Genomic DNA, 17,677 nt, shown 5'->3' on the forward strand with positions numbered 1-17,677 from the left:
GTTCCAGCAACTTCCTGATTGTTCTGGAACAGCCCATTATCAAGGAAAAGGGACCTGCTTAATCTGGGGCTGATGTATCTACCTTCTATCACTCTTAGCCATCTGGCCTGACCCCGTCACAATACCTAATAAAATAACTGCTGTAATTGACAAGAGGAAATAATCTCATTAAGTGCCAGAATGTTCAGGAACATAAAAAGAGAAGGGTTTATCACCAGTAACTCTATTATTTGTTGTAAAAATTACCTTGTCTCCTCTTGGCACAGCACAATTTTTGCACACAAATTGCAGCTGTGCTTCCAGTCAATAAAGATTGTGAGAAGTTTCACGAGTAGAACAAAAATTAGTGAATTTTATTTTTTCCACTGATTTCATTAAAATGTGGTATGAAATCATCTTCTGCTGGTGTACTCAATTTTGTTATTAAGACAAACCAAACGTTTTCAGCTAAGGAAGGAAGGAAGAAGTGATCACCCAAGTCATGCCTAATGAACCTGATTGCCTTCTATGTTGAGATAACTTGCTCTGTGGATATGGGGAATGTGGTGGATGTGATATACCTTGACTTTAGCAAAGTTTTTGATACAGTCTCCCACAGTATTCTTGCCAACAAGTTAAAGAAGTATGGTATAGTCCAAGATGAATGGATTATAAGGTGGATAGAAAGCTGGCTAGATCATCAGGCTCAATGGGTAGTGATCAATGACTTGCTGTCTAGCTGGCAGCCAGTATCAAGTGAAGTACCCCAGGAGTTGGTCCTGGGGCTGGTTTTGATCAACACCTTCATTAATGATCTGGATGATGAGATGGATTGCACCCTCAGCAAGTTCGCGGATGACACTAAGATGAGGGCACAGGTAGATACGCTGGAGGGTAGGGATAGGGTCCAGAGTGACCTAGACAAATTGAAGGATTGGGCCAAAAGAAATCTGATGAGGTTCAACAAGGACAAGCGCAGAGTCCTGCACTTACAATGGAAGAATCCCAGGCACTGCTACAGGCTGGGGACCGACTAGAAAAAGATCTGGGGATTACAGTGGACAAGAAGCTGGATATGAGTCGACAGTGTGCCCTTGTTGCCAAGAAGGCTAATGGCACATTGGGCTGCAATAGTAGGAGCATTGCCAGCAGATCGAGGGAAGAGATTGTTCTCCTCTATTCGGCATTGGTGAGGCCACATCTGGAGTACTGCGTCCAGTTTTGGGCAACCTACTACAGAAAGAATGTGGATGAATTGGAGAGAGACCAGCGGAGGGCAACGAAAATGATTAGGGGGCTGGGCCACATGACTTACGAGGAGCGGCTGAGGGAAGTGGGCTTGTTTAGGCTGCAGAAGAGAAGAGGGAGGGGGGATTTGATAGCAGCCTTCAACTACCTGAAGGGGGGTTCCAAAGAGGATGGAGCTAGGCTGTTCTCAGTGGTTGCACATGGCAAAAGAAGACGCAATGGTCCCAAGTTGCAGTTTGGGAGGTCTAGGTTGGATATTAGGAAACACAATTTCACTAGGAGGGTGGTGAAGCAGTGGAATGGGTTACTTAGGGAGGTGGTGGAATCTCTATCTTTAGAGGTTTTTAAGGCCTGGCTTGACAAAGCCCTGGCTGGGATGATTTAGTTGGTGTTGGTCCTGATCTGAGCATAGGATTGGATTAGATTACCTGTCTTGTTGAGCCAGACACATTAGCCTGCTGCAAACACAGACCCAGGTCTGAACCACATCCCCAAAGCTGCAGACTTAACTGAAAATTGCTTAGCAAGTGCTCCTGTCTCTAGCACCCAGACACCCAGCTCCCAATGGGATCCAACCCCAAATAATTCCTTTCTACTCTGTATAAAAGCTTATACAGGGTAAGCTCATAAATTGTTCGCCCTTTATAACACTGATAGAGAGAGATGCACAGCTTTTTGCTCCCCCAGGAATTAATTACTTACTCTGGGTTAATTAATAAGCAAAAGTGATTTTATTAAATATAAAAGGTAGTATTTAAGTGGTTCCAAGTAATAAAAGACAGAACAAAATAAGTTACCAAGCAATATGAAACAAAACACACAAGTCTGAGCCTAATTCATTAAGAAACCGATTACAGATGAAATCTCACCCCCAGAGATGTTCCAATAAGATTCTTTCACAGACTGGACTCCTTCCTAGACTGGGTGCAGCAATTACTCACACCCCCGTAGTTACTGTCATTTGTTCTAGTTTCTTTTAGGCATCTCTTTGGGGTGGAGAGGCCATCTCTTGAGCCAGCTGAAGACAAAATGAAGGGGTTTCCAGGGCCTTTTATAGTCTTTCTCTTGTAGGCGAAAACCCCTTTGTTCTCCTGTGCAAAATCACAGCAACAAGATGGAGTTTGTAGCCACCTGGGCAAGTCACATGTCCATGAAAGATTCAGCTTTTTGCAGGCCGACGCCATTGTTTACATGTTAGTTCGAACATTCCCAGGAAAGCTCAGGTGTGGATTAGCAGATACAAAAGTGCCATGCAAATACCTGTTCTCACTTACTGGTTACATTGTAAATAAAAAGTGGGCAGCATTATCTCCCATAAATGTAAACAAACTTGTCTTAGCAATTAGCTGAACAAGAAGTAGGACTGAGTGGACTCATAGGTTCAGAAGTTTTAGGTTGTTTTGTTTCTGAGTGCAGTTATGTAACAAAAAAAATCTACATTTGTAAATTGCACTTTCACAACAAAGAGCTTGCACTACAGTACTTGTATGAGGTGAATTGAAAAATACTATTTCTTTTGTTATCATTTTTACAATACAAATATTTGTAATAAAAATAATACACACTTTGATTTTGATTACAACACAGAATACAATATATATGAAATTATAGAAAAACATCCAAAATATTTAATAAATTTAAATTGGTATTCTATTGTTTAGCAGTGCGCTTAATCGCTATTAATTTTTTTAATCACAATTAATTTTTTTGAGTTAATCACGTGAGTTAACTGTGATTAATTGACAGCCTTAAATAAACACCTTTTCAGATTGTGAGGAATCTTCACCTGCTGGGATTCACCGATGATTTAATAAAATAGTGGGCCCTGAGCCACCAGTCACAGTGGTGTAAATCAGTAATAACTCTATAGGAATCAATGGTGTGAGAAAGGAATCAGATGCCGTAATTCTGCCACTGGAGCTTCAGAATGCTCTCCTCTAAACATGCATCCGACGAAGTGGGTATTCACCCACGAAAGCTCATGCTCCAAAACATCTGTTAATCTATAAGGTGCCACAGGACTCTGTTGCTTCTCCTCTAAACGTCAGCCATAACACTGATATTTTGTTGCAAGCTTCTTGTCATTAAGGAACAATGTCATCACAATTGTCTGCTAATTAAGATCTTGGACCTTTGTATAATGCTAATGAAGTTTGTCTATTCTGTGCATTTCAGTTCACTAGACATCTTATAGATCTGATCTGACCCAAGATATTTAAAAAAAAATCCTCTGTTGTGAGTTGTGTGTTGCTGGAGTACTGTCTTTGCATAGATATTACTCATTTTCCAAGTGGGAATGCATGGAATAGGATGCTCAAGGAAAGGGTAAGCCTGCCCAGCCCAGTTATATGTTGGCGCCATTGGGAGTCTTTCCATTGACTTCAAAGGGTGCTTAATTATGGTCCAAGTGAGATAGATACAAGACAGTCGTGTGTAACAAAGAAAACATCCACACTTTTGAATGCATGGAAACCAAACTCCAAGATATCAAACCACACCCAATTCTCTGCTCACTATAGGGCATTGACTGATGTACTACTTCTCTCCCCACTTAGCTGTCATAGCCTGACATGTCACCAGTATTAATCCCACCAACAGCTCTTTCACATTCTGGTTCCTTTTTTCCTTTCCATTTCTTTGTGTTCCTTTCCCTTATTTTCTCTAAACCTGTGTTTGATTTCTCCTTAAAGTTCCCCTCCACAGCACCTTTGGGACAGTGCTTACTACAGTTTAATGGGGGAAAAGATATTTCTGAACAGTTATTTGGTTGATAAAATGTCAAACATTGCAGTATTATTCAGTTATAAACTTGAATAATTACTCAGTAGCAATTGCCAAAAGTTGATATGAATGTTGGTCCAGATTCTCAGCTGGTCTAAATCACTGTAGCAGCATGGAGCTGTGCTGATTTACATAACAATTTGTTCAACCAGCTCTGATAATTTCTAATTCCATGGGTACAATTCACAAAGCACTTTGGTCATCTAAACTCCAGAGTTAGACAGCTGAGTACCTGTGCACAGCACCACTGCAATCCACATAACTCCCAGATGGCTTCTGTCTAGCCCTATAGGTGCCTAAACTCACTCAGCCTAACTTTCTGCTGTCAAAGTTCCCTCAGTACTGAAGTTTTGGCCTGTGGGGCATGCACACTTCTGCCCCACTGTAGGCCTATCTCCCCTTAAATCTCTGAGCAATTTGCAAACCTGGGAAAGATAGACATTCAGGTACCTAAGTTGCATGTGGGGCCTGATTTGGTAGTGGCCTCAGAACACTGGATTCAAGGCTTCCCACTTCCTCTCTCTAGCCCAGTGACTTAATATATATCCACCCTGGAATAGTCATTGGTTGAGAAAGAGAAAGAGAAAGAATGAGTGCTGTGATGGTGACAGGCCCTTGTCCTTTCAAGTTGTTTATACCCTCCTATGTTGACAATGATACCTAGATGTCCTTCCCTGGCACATTTCTAGATGAAATACTGCAATATTCTCCATGCTCTTGACTGTTTCACAGGCTACCATTTGCCTTTTTCTCAACCTCTCTTTAGAGGACAGAGATATATTTATTTCGGTGATGAAAAGATTGGGATAGTTTTGTTTAGGGAGGAAATTGCTCAGAGAGGACACAATAGAAATGTACAAAAGAATAATTGCTAGAAAGAAGGTAAATCAGGTTCTCCTGTTTACCCTTTCTCATAACACAAGATCAAGAGGATAGCCAATGAAAATGGAAGGCAAGAAATTTAAAACTGAGACAAGGGAATACTTTTTTTACTCACTGTATAATTAATATGTGGGACTCCCTCCAACATGATTCTATTCAAGCCAAGTGCTGAGTAGGAGTCAGAAAAGGATTAGGTACGCATATGGCTATATATGTGGAGAACATCCACAACTCATAAAATAGGATAAAAATTGTACGGGAAGTAACAAACCCTCATGCACCACAACATAACTCAGACTAACCATCAGAAGCTAGGAAGAAATTGTAGGTTGTTATATAATTGCCCATTACTACGAGTCTTGCACCTTCTTCTGAAGGTTCTGATATTGGTCAGTGGGAATGATAAAATATCAGACTAGATGGATTACTGGCCTGGCCCAGTATGGCAAATCGTATTTTCTAAGATCCACAGCCAGTACATTGTCTGTGATAGGATAGTCAAAACCCAGTTCAAAAAAACTAAAGCAAAAATACGTATGTATTGTCAGTTTGCAGAAGACAATACAAAACATAGAATATTGTCAATGCATTAGATGGAGAGACACTGGGCAAAGTATTAAAATATCAGTAGCCCATCAATTTAATGAACTTTGCAGCATGCTTAAGGGGTTTTCTATAAGATTCTTCAAACATATGAACATATGAACTAGCTCTTTATTATGGCTAGGGAAGAAGTGATGGCTAGATTTCTCAGTACACCCATCAACCTATGGGATAATTACATTTTCTAAGTACTGAATATTAATATGGTATTGCATGTCAGCTCTGGTAGAAGTACATCCCCACATGAAGTAATGGAGTCCACTGCAGCCCACTAACATCCTATATTATCATTAGAAAAAAGTCTGAGAAAAAATCTTGTACTAAAATATAATAAACTTTTCTGGGTCAGATATCATCAAACTAAAAAACACACTATAAACTACCTCACCAGTCTTTTTCAAGCAGAGACAGAATTGTTAATTGGCTTTTTTGGGTATATGCCAAAGAAAGAGTCTGTTTCAAAATGGTAACTTGTTGACCTTTTCACAGGTACAAGATCATTTATCTCACTCTCATTAGGGAAAGGATAAGCTGAAGTATTGTACATTGACATGTAGCAATGCCTTTTCAAACCTCTCTTTTCTTTCCAAAATTAGTTCACATTTGTAATCTAGGTTCTATGATGCTGTTACGGTGGGTATGTCCAGATCCCACCTTGAATTATTTCAATTTAAAAGGAAAAGAGTATTTAAATATAACATTTTCAGAACATTATTGTGGCTGTATAACTAGGTTTCAGGAAATAGTGGAAATAATGTTCATGTTATGTGTAAATTAGTTTGCTTTGTGGATGGCAAACCTATTGTCACAGGCTTTCCATCACTGTGTTTGTGCATGCAGGATATGACTTCTTGGAAGAGCTGGCACACACAATTAATAACATGCTTCCTAAATACAGAGATCTTTGGCCTTGCTACAAGGATACAGTATAGCATAATGATGATTAACACTAAATTCCACGTAGCCCCTGGTCCTTGAGTCTGTCCTCAGGGGAGGAAGGGAATGCAGGTGGGCACAAAGAGACGTTCCCCGCCTTTATGCATGCTCTGCTCTAGGGTCAAGGTCATTTGTAGCCATTGCACTTGGGAGTGCACTTTGACTAGATAGCTCTGACTATTTCTGTACCAGTCCATGGACTGGGCTGGGCACACTGTAAAGGAGCAGGCTGCACCACCCGAAAGATACCTTAAGGAGCTTCAAAAGAAATTAGTTATGTTTCCCTGAGGTACAATCCCTTCCACAAGCTCTCACTGGGGGATGGTGACTCTACAATTCTTCCAGCTCAGGACTGTGGCTAAGTGGCTCAGTCTACTCCTGAGAGTTTTATGGTAATCTCCCCTACACACTACACACCTTCCTGTGGAATGTTAGCATATACCGAATTACTTGGTTAGTGTTTGCCTACTAGAGCTTCATTACAGAACTGACATTCCACTGGATCATTTTCAAGAATTAGAATTGAAACACTCCAAAACCAAAATATTTCCTGGTTTGTTTAGAATTCTTCATTCGTGTTATATGTAAATATCTTTTGGGATTTGCATGTAACATACAGGGCCAGATCTGGAGCTATGTCCATTTACTTCCGCTGAGGATCTGGCCGACAGTGTATGGCTTTTTGTTCTGAAAAGTTATTTCAGTGTGTTCTTAACTCCTGAATTTTTGACTTATATCTCAAATGGCTTCTGTATTTAAAACTAACTTCTGATCTTAGTTTGTTTATTTTATTAGGATGTGTGTGTGTGTGTATATATATATATATAAACCAGTATGAAATATTTAGAAATCTCATCTTTATCTCTGACTTACGTATTTGGTTCATTTAACAAATATGTACAATAAGTTAATAAGTTAAACCATGCTATCAGTTTTATGAGGCATCTCCTATGGTTGCGTAAATAGGAGTAGAATTTGGCTCAATATCTGCAAATAAGCGCCAGAAAATCCAGCAGGGTGGGTGGGTGGGTGTTTTATTTTTTGGAAAACATTCTCCATCCTGTGTAACCCTTTTTAAAAGACAATTGTGACTTTAGAATGCAGCCATCAGCAATCTGAGGAGAAGTGAGCTGCTACAGAGCTATTTATATGTATGGTAGATGGGATTCAGTTATAATGTAGATTAAAGGAGACACATGTTTAAAGGTAGCATACACAGAACATATATGTTTTCTCCATGGGACTAGTTCTTTGCTCTGCTGCAAAGAACATAGGGTTTTTCTGTGCCACCTCGGACTAGCCTGAGGGATCTAAGGAAACTGTGGCAAGGTAACCCTTGCCAAAACTGACAAAACTGCCCTGCGGGAATGATATCCAGTAAATGGGATTATCTACATTATAACAAGATTACAAGATTATCCACTCTAAAGATTTGTTGGTTGAGTAAAAAAGAGAGAGGGAGGCCCGACAGGACCATGGTTTAACCAGTGTTTTTAGTTTTTCTGCCACGACTTGCTAAAAAAAACAGTCTCACCTGTTTCTAATCATCATCCTGTCCACCAATGCACTCCACTGCACCACCTGCAGATTTAATAAAAGTGTTACGATTTTCTAAATTGTACACTCCATAATCCCATGCCATTAAAGCCAGTCTAGTTACACAGACCTGATGTGAGAACAGAATCCTGCCCAATACCTCTGGGAGAACAGAAGGATAGTGACTGCTGCATCATGCAGACATTACAAGTTCCCCTTCCCACTGTGGGGTGCAAGCTTTGCTGACCAAGATGACTCACCCTTTGGGGGGGCCTAGTGGTGATGGTGGTGGTGCAAGAGTACTATAGTCCTTGCACTGTCTGAACACAAGAACCAAGCTTAGCTCTGGGAAGTGATGTGGGGAGGAAAGCTATTAATTCCCTCCCCTCTGCCCTACTATACCCCCCCCCACACGATCTAGCAACAATTGTTATCTGCCTCAGCACAGACGCTATTAAAACAAATGCATGGTATAATTTGTATTTAAATACAAGTGACTCTCACATTTAACTCCTTTAAACAATTGCATGGAATTGTAGCCATACGATACTCATTGAAAATCAAAGGCAGTTGTGGAGCTCAAACCCCACACAATTCTCAGCTAATTTAGGGATTGAACTTTAAGTAGTGTAAGGAAGGTGATGCAAGCACTGTCTTTCTACCTCTTTTAATGGTTGTTTTGCTAACTCTATTCAGGATGCAGCACTGCAAGATGTACATTAAAAATAAAAATCTTGTGATGACCCACCTGCAGCATTAATAATGCCTTTTGATTTATCTGTATGTGTTAGTTTTGCAAAGTACATTTTGTTGCACTTTCTTGGTCACTTGTGACAAGTTGGAATTGTTTTTATCCAGTGCAAGCATGCCTGTTCCCAAGACAAAGTAATCATGACATTTAATAAATTGTCCCCAAGGTGTATTCTTGAATATTCACTGCCTTCCCTTTAAATAGTCTTTCATGTAATGCAAAGGCTTGTGGTTATAAAATGAAACCACCAAATAACCCATTTTTCATCCTGTGTAAATAGTGTATCCAGATTCCACATTTGAGAACTTAAATCAACACTTAGCCATGTGAATGGCCATTTTATGGACCTAAGTGTGAATTTAAATGCCCAAATGTGGGATTTGGATGTCCTGTTTAGATTTCCACATTTGGTCATGAATACCTGAAGGGTCTTTTAACAACTTTTCTGGAACACTTCAGGTTCGCATTGAATATTATATGAATGCTCATTATGTTTTCCAGAGTCTCAGCCAGAGTTTTTCATCATAATGTAATTATTCAAGAATGTAAGTGTGCAATAATAATAATAATAATAATAATACATCTAATAACAGAAGACCACTATTCAGTGTAGATGCTAATACAAAGGCCTGGTCTACCCTACAACATTAGGATGGCTTAACTACATTGCTCAGGACTCTGAAAAATGTCATGTCCTGTGCAATGTAATTAAGCCAGCCTAAGCCTAAGAAGTTTTCCATGAGCCTAGCTACTGCCACGCAGAGAGGTAGATTTACTACAGTGATAGAATAACCCCTCTGTTCCTGAAGTGTCTAATGTAGACATACCCAAAACCTTTGATATACCACTAATATATTTCTTTAAAAAAAAAGAAAAAAAGAAACCAGTATTCTCAGTTCAAGGTTACCTCCAATACCACCTCACACAGTATATACATACAGGCAATTTGCCTTAACTGAAGCCTAGTCTTCTCTTTGTCTGGTAATCCAACTGGCCTAAGACAGAAACCTGGGCAGCTTTGCTGATACCTGTGGCACTGTCCTTTCGCTGTATATAGGTGATCAATATATCATCAATGTTATCAAATTGGATAAAATTTTATGAGCCAAAAAGGGTATTGTGTTCTGTAATACTCTGTTTAGGCCTTGTGTTTGGGGTGTGTCATCCCCATCCTGGGCCAGCAAGGGTTATGTTATACCAATATAATAAAAACCAGCAAGATCTTATTAAGAGGGATAAGGCAAAAATGCCACATTTATTGTAAATATAATAATAAGGCAAAAGATAAAAGCAAACAACATTGTTTTACTACTTATTCCTATCACTACTTATTCCTTATACACGCACACACACACACACACATATATATATATATGTGTGTGTGTGTGTGCGTGTATATATATTTATATTTATATACAGTCGAACCCATTTATCTCGACCTCGGTTAACTTGCCAATCCTATTAAGTCGACGTTTTAGAAGTGGAACTGCCAAACTCCCTCTTTGTCTTATCGGTTTCTCATCGGTTATGTCGATTCTTTAATCTCGCTGAACCCTAATATCTCGAGCACAGAAGAGCGCCGAATTTGCCACTAACCGAGGTCGAGATAAATGGGTTCGACTGTAACTCCGGCGGCGGCCCTGCCCGGCTCCTGCCGCATCCCTCCCCGGCCACGCGACTCCTGCCCTGGCCCCGGCTCCCCAGCCGCGCGGTTCCCCAGCCGCCCGGCTCCCCGCGTCCCCGACCCACCGTGTCCCCAGCCGCCCGCTCCCCAGCTCCCCAGCCGCGCTGTTCCCCAGACGCCCGGCTCCCCATGTCCCCGGCTGCCCGCTCCCCGGCTCCCCAGCCCCGCGTCCCCAGCCCCGCGGTTCCCCGCCCGCCCGGCCCCGCTTCCCCGGTCCCCGCTTCGCCGCCCGCCCGTCCGCCCGGCCCCGCTTCGCCGGTCCCCGCTTCCCCGGTCCCCGCCCGGCCCCGCTTCCCCGGTCCCCGCCTGGCCCCGCTTCCCCGGTCCCTGCCCGCCCGCCCGGCCCCGCATACCCGGTCCCCGCTTCGCCTGCCGCCCGCCCGGCCCCGCTTACCCGGTCCCCGCTTCGCCTGCCGCCCGCCCGGCCCCGCTTACCCGGTCCCTGCTTCGCCTGCCGCCTGGCCCCGCTTACCCGGTCCCGCTTCGCCTGCCGCCCGGCCCGCTTACCGGGTCCCGCTTCTTTGGCTGCCCGGCTCCGGGTCCCCGTCCCCGGCCGCCCGGCCCCGCTTCCCCGTCCCGCTTCGCCGGATCCAGCCACGTGCAGGCACCGCGGTAAGGGGGCAGGGAGGGGGTGTTGGAGAGAGGGCAAGGGAGTTCAGGGGTGGGGAGGTGGATAGGGGTTTATCTCGATCATCGGTTATCTCGACGCTTTTTGGCAAACCCCTAGGCCGGCGACATAACAGGGTTCAACTGTATATATATATATTCACGCAATCATTCATTCAGGTTCTGTATAGATGTTATAGTTACCAGCCTAGAAGTTGCTCATGCCAAGTTATCTTGGTCATGAGGATGGAGCCGAGTCTGTGTCAGATGCACCTGATGCTCCTGGAAGTTGGCAGCAGAACCAGGGACTCAAAATCCTCAGTTTTTAGAGTCCATTTTTATAGGAATTAATTCCTTTGTTAGTCTATGGGAACTGTTTCATCCTGCTGTTGTTGGCTCAATTAGCAGATGGCACATTCCTGGTGGCTTTACACTGTCTAAAGTGGCACATTCCTTCCAGGTGTTTGGGGTGGATCCCAGTTTACCCTCCGGGGGTTGTCTGGTGGTCCACTTGACACATTCTTCGGCCGATGGATCCTTTCCAGGCTGGCACCTCCCTAACCATTCACGTACATCAAACATTCATCAACATACATTCCATATCTTAACCATTTATCAATTACAGCTTAAGGCTAGCATAGTGTTTACTTCAAGAACAAAGTCAATTAACTTGTTTGTAAGTTTTACATAGTAATAGAGTATCTTTCACAGAACAGATACATCAGTGTTTTCTGCAGACAGGAGCTTACAAGTTTTAATATAAGAACTTAAAAAGATTTTTGTACTTGGTGAACCTGGGGGGATTTTTGTACTTGGTGAACCTGGGGGGTCACTGTCACTTAGGGGAATCACTGTTAGTACCTTCTTTAATATCCCTACAGTTAACCAGCTGCTAGGAGCCCACTCAGCCCTGCCCTGCCACATTTGCACTTGCTGTCAAGTAGTAAGGGGTGGGGGGCAGTTAAAAAGGAAAGAGGAAAACTCAGTAAGAGCAGCCCTCCTATCCTTTGCTCTCTGAGGAAAGGGCATGCTCAGTACCTCTCCCAAGACTGATTGCCAGAGTCTCCCCAGAGGCAGGTAGGCCTGGGACAGGATTATTGTGTGTTTTTTTTCTCTATGGGACTAGTTCTTTGCTCTGCTGCAAAATACCATAGGGTTTTTCTGTGCCACCTGGGACTAGCCTGAGGGATCTAAGGAGACTGTGGCAGGATAACCCTTGCCAAATAAACCCTGTGGACTTCTGGGGACTGGTCTACACTACAGCTGTAAGTCATCCTAAGTTACGCTACTTCAGTTACATAAGTCGACTTAAGTTAGGTTGACTTAGAGCGGTTTCTACACTGCACTGTGTCAACGGGAGATGCTCTCCTGCCTGCTTACCTTACTCTTCTTGGGGATCTGGAATACAGGAGTCATCGGGAGAGCACTTTGCCACCAATCATGGCAGTGCTGATTTAGCCATAAGTGTAGACAAGCCCTTGAGTTCTACTCAAGTGTGCCAGGTAATTTTTCTTGGACAATGAAGAGCATGGTCACACACCTCAACCATAACCCCTGATGCAAGAAACCCTTATTGTGGGAGAAGTTTGGACTTAGTTCTAATTCCAATTTTTGAAATTCAGCTTCATCTAAAGTGGGACTAATTGCTACATAGCTAATGTATGTTCAGATCATAAATATCCAACACACTAGGAAACAAACAGTTTGGTTTTTCCTACTTTGTGAAGTGTTGTCATTTTCCAGTGGAAATGACAATTCTACTAAAGTGGAGGTTAAAAATTGTGGTTAAAAATGGGTTCATATTTACAAATATATATTATAAAAATATGGTATTCTGTATCACTGTGATTAATCAGTTTAAAGGATAGTGGAGAATCAAACATCATAACAGAACCTTCCTTCAGTCCAGAAGGTCAGGTACTTTAATTATTCTCATTCTGGAAATTCATGTCTTTATTAAATTAATAAAAGGTGTAAAATTAGAAATCGAATGCTTTCTACTCTTGATCCTGAGGTCCCCCCCAATCTGTGTAATAGGCATGCCCTTCTTTCATTTTATTTTTGGCACCCTAAAATCAATCCTTAATCTGGGTCCTTCATTGCTGAACCAACGCACTATTGATGAACTAACATCTAAGCAAAATACATTTCTGAAACGTAACAAATGAAGGCTGAAATTCACCCCTGTGCTGGGGGTCAGTGAAAGGTCCCTTAGGCAACACCAGTTTAAGTCCTGAGGGGTAGCATTTCAGAAAGCATTCAGCAATGCCTTTACTCCTCTCCCATTTAAATCAATGAGAGTTTTACTCCTGACTTCAGGGGCAGCAGAGTTAGGCCACTCCTTTTCTATACTATTCACCCATACTATATAACATGAGTATGGTTTCCCTGGTGTGCAGGCCTTCTGTACATGGCTCAATTTCACCCTAAATGATTGCCAATTTTATTCTAGTATTTCTTCGTTAGTTTTATTTTACTTGTGAGCCACAGAAAATAATCTTCATTTGTTCTCTTCCTCTTTAGGTCAATATCAAACACCGGCATTAAGTTTTTACCTGCTGTACATAAGCTACAATCTCTCCAGAAAGTTTTATTGTAAGTTTATATTGGCTGCTTTTAACTTTTTGTTATCTCCATTCAAATAGTCTGCTCCTCTAATAAGATCTTTGACATGTTTCCCTTTGCATTTGTTTAGTGACTTTGTCACCATCACCAGTTGTAATCTTGTGTGCATTGATAATTTGTTTTACATTATTTGAGTGTTCCTGTGACTTCTCTATACAAAATGTTATATATGGCATGTGACAGAGAACTTTTTATTTGGTTAATGGGACCTACAATAACCTTTTAACTTCTAAGTCACCAATTTAAATTCAAACCAGGCTGGTAGAGACAGAAATGTGTTGTCATCTGGTGACTGTTCTATGGTCTGTGTGAAATGAGTTGATCTCAATCCACATCCCAGTGGACAGGACACAAAAAAATCACTGCAGTCAGCACCCGTGTTGGCAATAGAGGTGGTTAGAAAATAGGGTAATTTTTCCCTTAGAAATTTTCAACAAAAATGGAGAACAAATCATTAATTTAAAATTTTCCATGGAAATTTTTGACTTTTTGTTGAAAAACGTAAACATTTTTCAGGTTGTTTTTTTTTTCAACAAAAAGTCAACACTTTACATGGAAAGCAGGCAGCTTTGTAATCATCTTCAGACTTAGTTACTCTGGATCGATCACGGGTTATTTGCCTGAGGTGAAATTCCTCCCCTTGCAGAAGGCCACACCATTTAAATCCCAAAATAGGTGTTGGTTGAAGTCCTGGCCTTCTTAAAGTCAATTGCAAAGCTCCTGTTGACTTCAGAGGGCAGTATTTCATTCCATAATTAGGAATTTAATAGTCTGTGTGTGCACATGCGGATGTGCGTGTGCAGGTATGTATAAATGTTAGAAGGCCTTGTCCTGGCTCTTTGTACAGGTGTGAATTTCACTTATTGATGCTCCTGTTGATTTCAATCGGAGTTACACTTGCAGAATGAGGCCCCTGTTTAACTATCAGATAATTCAGTATCATGGCCATATATAGCACTCAGAATGAGACAAGTTTAGAGCTGCATTAGGTTTCAGGCATTGCAAGTAATTCATTATGTTCACTGATTTCCAATAAAAAAACAGCATGAAAACAACAATTCTTCCAGTCTAAATTATGAGTAATACTGTTTAACTTCTTGGAGCTGTATTTTGAGCAAGTAACAGAAATGTGTATGAGTATATCCTTTTATATATCAGTCATCCTTTATCCTTTTATATATAACAGTCTACTGTGGAACTGACTGAAATGAATACTTGTCAATGCAATAAACTGTCAGAGGCCCCAGTTTAGCCTGTGCCTAGTTTTAAGCACATGAGTAGTTGACATTAGTGGAGGAATTACTTGCATGCTTAAGTACCTTGATGAATCGGGGCCAAAAAAGACCACCCTTCTCTGTATTAGTTTGGGGGCCAATCCTGCTCAAAGAATCCAGCCCTAAGTGCATACTGTTGATTTTGCCTTGCTTAAGATGCATGCTCTAGAAAGCAAAAAGCAAAAGTTTGGAAGTGATTGCTCCCATTTCACTCCCAAGCAGTACTTGGACAAACTTAGTGATATCATTCAGGAAACCTACATGTAAAATATTTTCTCAGATCTAATGTAAAGAAAAATTTCTTTGGTGTTTGAAGCGTCATTTCCTGTCAAAGAAATGAAAGGATCACAGAGCTACAAAACTGTTTAATTTTTACTTTACTTTCTTTTTCAGAGATATTCAAGATAATATAAATATACGTACAATTGAAAGAAATTCCTTCATGGGCCTGAGTTCTGAAAGTGTCATTATGTGAGTAAGAATTAGCAAATACCACATTTTAGTTCACATCTTCTCTAGAATAGAGCCTGAGAAACCTTGTTGGGTGCTATTTTATAGGTTTGCAAAACTAATTTTACCCTGTAATTCAAACGTGTGGGTTTTTTTACCCCATGAAGATTGAATTCATTTATAACAAATTCTGGCTGGAAGAAACCTGTCTTGTTGTTAAATACTTGTATTGTGCAGCCCCTCAAGACACCAGGCAGGGATTGGAACCCCAGTGCAACACACACAAAACAAAAAGACAATTCTTGTCCCACACATTTGTCGAAGTATGTAACAAAAGACAACATGTAGATACAGGAAATAGATGGGAGGAAGCCAATGGCATGGGGCAACAGTGAGAGCCATGTATGTGCTGTGTATCAGGGGTAGAACTGCCCCCCAAAAGTTAGGCTGGCAAGCATACAAATGGGGCCAGCAGAGCATCATGGAGCCAATAAGCCTGATGGCTGTCTCCTCCAAGTATAAACTCAGGGCAGCAGAGAATCATTAGATATCCTCTTTTTTTCCATCAGAATGGTATCCCCCCATTATCACTGCTCTTTCTATACAACCTTTGTTTATTCTTCACTCTGTCTGTGCTCTACTTCATTTGTCACCCTCATTTTCACGGGGTTTCTTCTCTCTGACCCCTTTCTGCTCCTTTTCCCTCCAGTTTTTCCTAAGTAGAAATTGAACCCAGAACCCACTTTAAAACCCCCACCACATTTAAATGGGTTTGCAAATGGGCAAAGCTCCTAAGAAATATCTCGTCTGCTTTTATACTTTCAGTATTCAGTAATCTCTCTCTCCCTCCTGCCTTTTCATTTCAGCTCTGTATTTTAGAACCACAGCAGAGCATAGAGAAAATTTAACAATTAATGGTACCAAGGTTAAAGACCATGATGGTTCCACATAATACAAATTGTGTTCCAAAGGACAAATACCTCATACATATTTGCAATCAGATACAACATTCAAAGACATTCATTATTCAAGCAAATTACATGTAAATATGTGTAAAATATGGTAGACTTGTACATAACACTAATGTATTGTTACAGGCCAGTTCACAATGCAGTTTCATACTGTGTAGTTAGACGACTTCTCATTTGACTTAACAGTCATGTTTTTTAATGAACTAGCTGGGTTTCCAGATCTCTGTTATAGGAACATTGAATGTTTGTTTGCTGTACTAAAAATCTGCTCTCATTCCACCTAGGCCAGTGCCTAGTTTGGAAAATTTACCATTACTCCCTGCAGCTTGACTCAGATACAGGAAACGGGATATGCAGCAAGGGACCAATTCTGATCTTACTGATTTGGGTGGAAGCAGGATCAGACCCTCAATATTTGAAGATAGAGTTATAGCAAGGTTAACTACTATCACCCCTCATTTGTCTACCCCAGAGGTTCTCAACCTTTTTCTTCCTGAGCGCCCCCGGCTCCTCCAACATGCTATAAAGCTCACCGGTCCACCTGTGCCACAGTAACTGGTTTTCAGCATATAAAAGCCAGGGCTGGGGTTAGTAGGTAGCAAGCAGAGCAATTGCCTGGGGCTCCATGACACAGGGGCACTCATGAAACTACATTGCTCAGGCTTCAGCTTCAGCCCTGGGTGGCAGGACTCAGGGACCTGGGCTTCAGCCCCATGTGATGGGGCTTCGGCTTTCTGCTCGTGCCCCAGCAAGTCTAATCCTGGCTCTGCTTGGAGGCTCCTCTGAAACCTGCTCGAGGCCCCCTAGGGAGCCCCGGAGCCCTGGTTGAGAACCACTGGTCTACCCTACCATTTATCCATCCCATCCCCCTGAAAATCTACCAGATGTGGATAGTATTCTCTGAAGAGTGAAAAAGTATTATCAGGGATATTCCCACTGTTATGTGGAATAGATACGCAGAGAATAAGACCCTAAATCTCATTCATTTACCTTTTCTGTCTTATTTAATCATAATGATAATACTTAGCATCTATATATAGCACTTTGCATCTTCTAAGCACTGTACAAACAGCACCTTCTTAATTTCTACAAACCCCTAAGAGGTGAGATAACTAACTACTGTGGAGCCAGATTCTTTCCTGTCATCTGATTTCTTTATGCCACCTGCCACCCTAGCAACACGAAGGGACCAGAAAACTGCCTTATCTCCCTAGCTGGGGATTCCCCAAGCTTGTAGGAGTACCATGTTGAGCCTGAGGCTCTTGTGCCACCCATCCCATGGTATAGTGTTATTTTAGGGAGGAGTGAGACCTGAGTGCTACTGCACTCCAGCTATTCTGTACTGGTGTAA

At 41.7% G+C, this 17,677-nt stretch overlaps 1 protein-coding gene across 2 annotated transcripts in view; it reads left to right on the forward strand.

Annotated features, from left to right (window-relative positions):
• FSHR (follicle stimulating hormone receptor) overlaps positions 1-17,677 on the forward strand; it is a 185,067-nt gene that overhangs the window by 127,725 nt on the left and 39,665 nt on the right. For both annotated transcript variants that reach the window (XM_045011604.1, XM_045011605.1), the window contains 2 exons: positions 13,530-13,601; positions 15,299-15,376. In XM_045011604.1, coding sequence (XP_044867539.1) covers positions 13,530-13,601; positions 15,299-15,376 — 150 coding nt within the window. The remainder of the gene's footprint in view (positions 1-13,529; positions 13,602-15,298; positions 15,377-17,677) is intronic.

Source organism: Mauremys mutica, chromosome 3, assembly GCF_020497125.1.
Source record: "Mauremys mutica isolate MM-2020 ecotype Southern chromosome 3, ASM2049712v1, whole genome shotgun sequence".
In the NCBI taxonomy this organism is placed as follows: Eukaryota; Metazoa; Chordata; order Testudines; family Geoemydidae; genus Mauremys; species Mauremys mutica.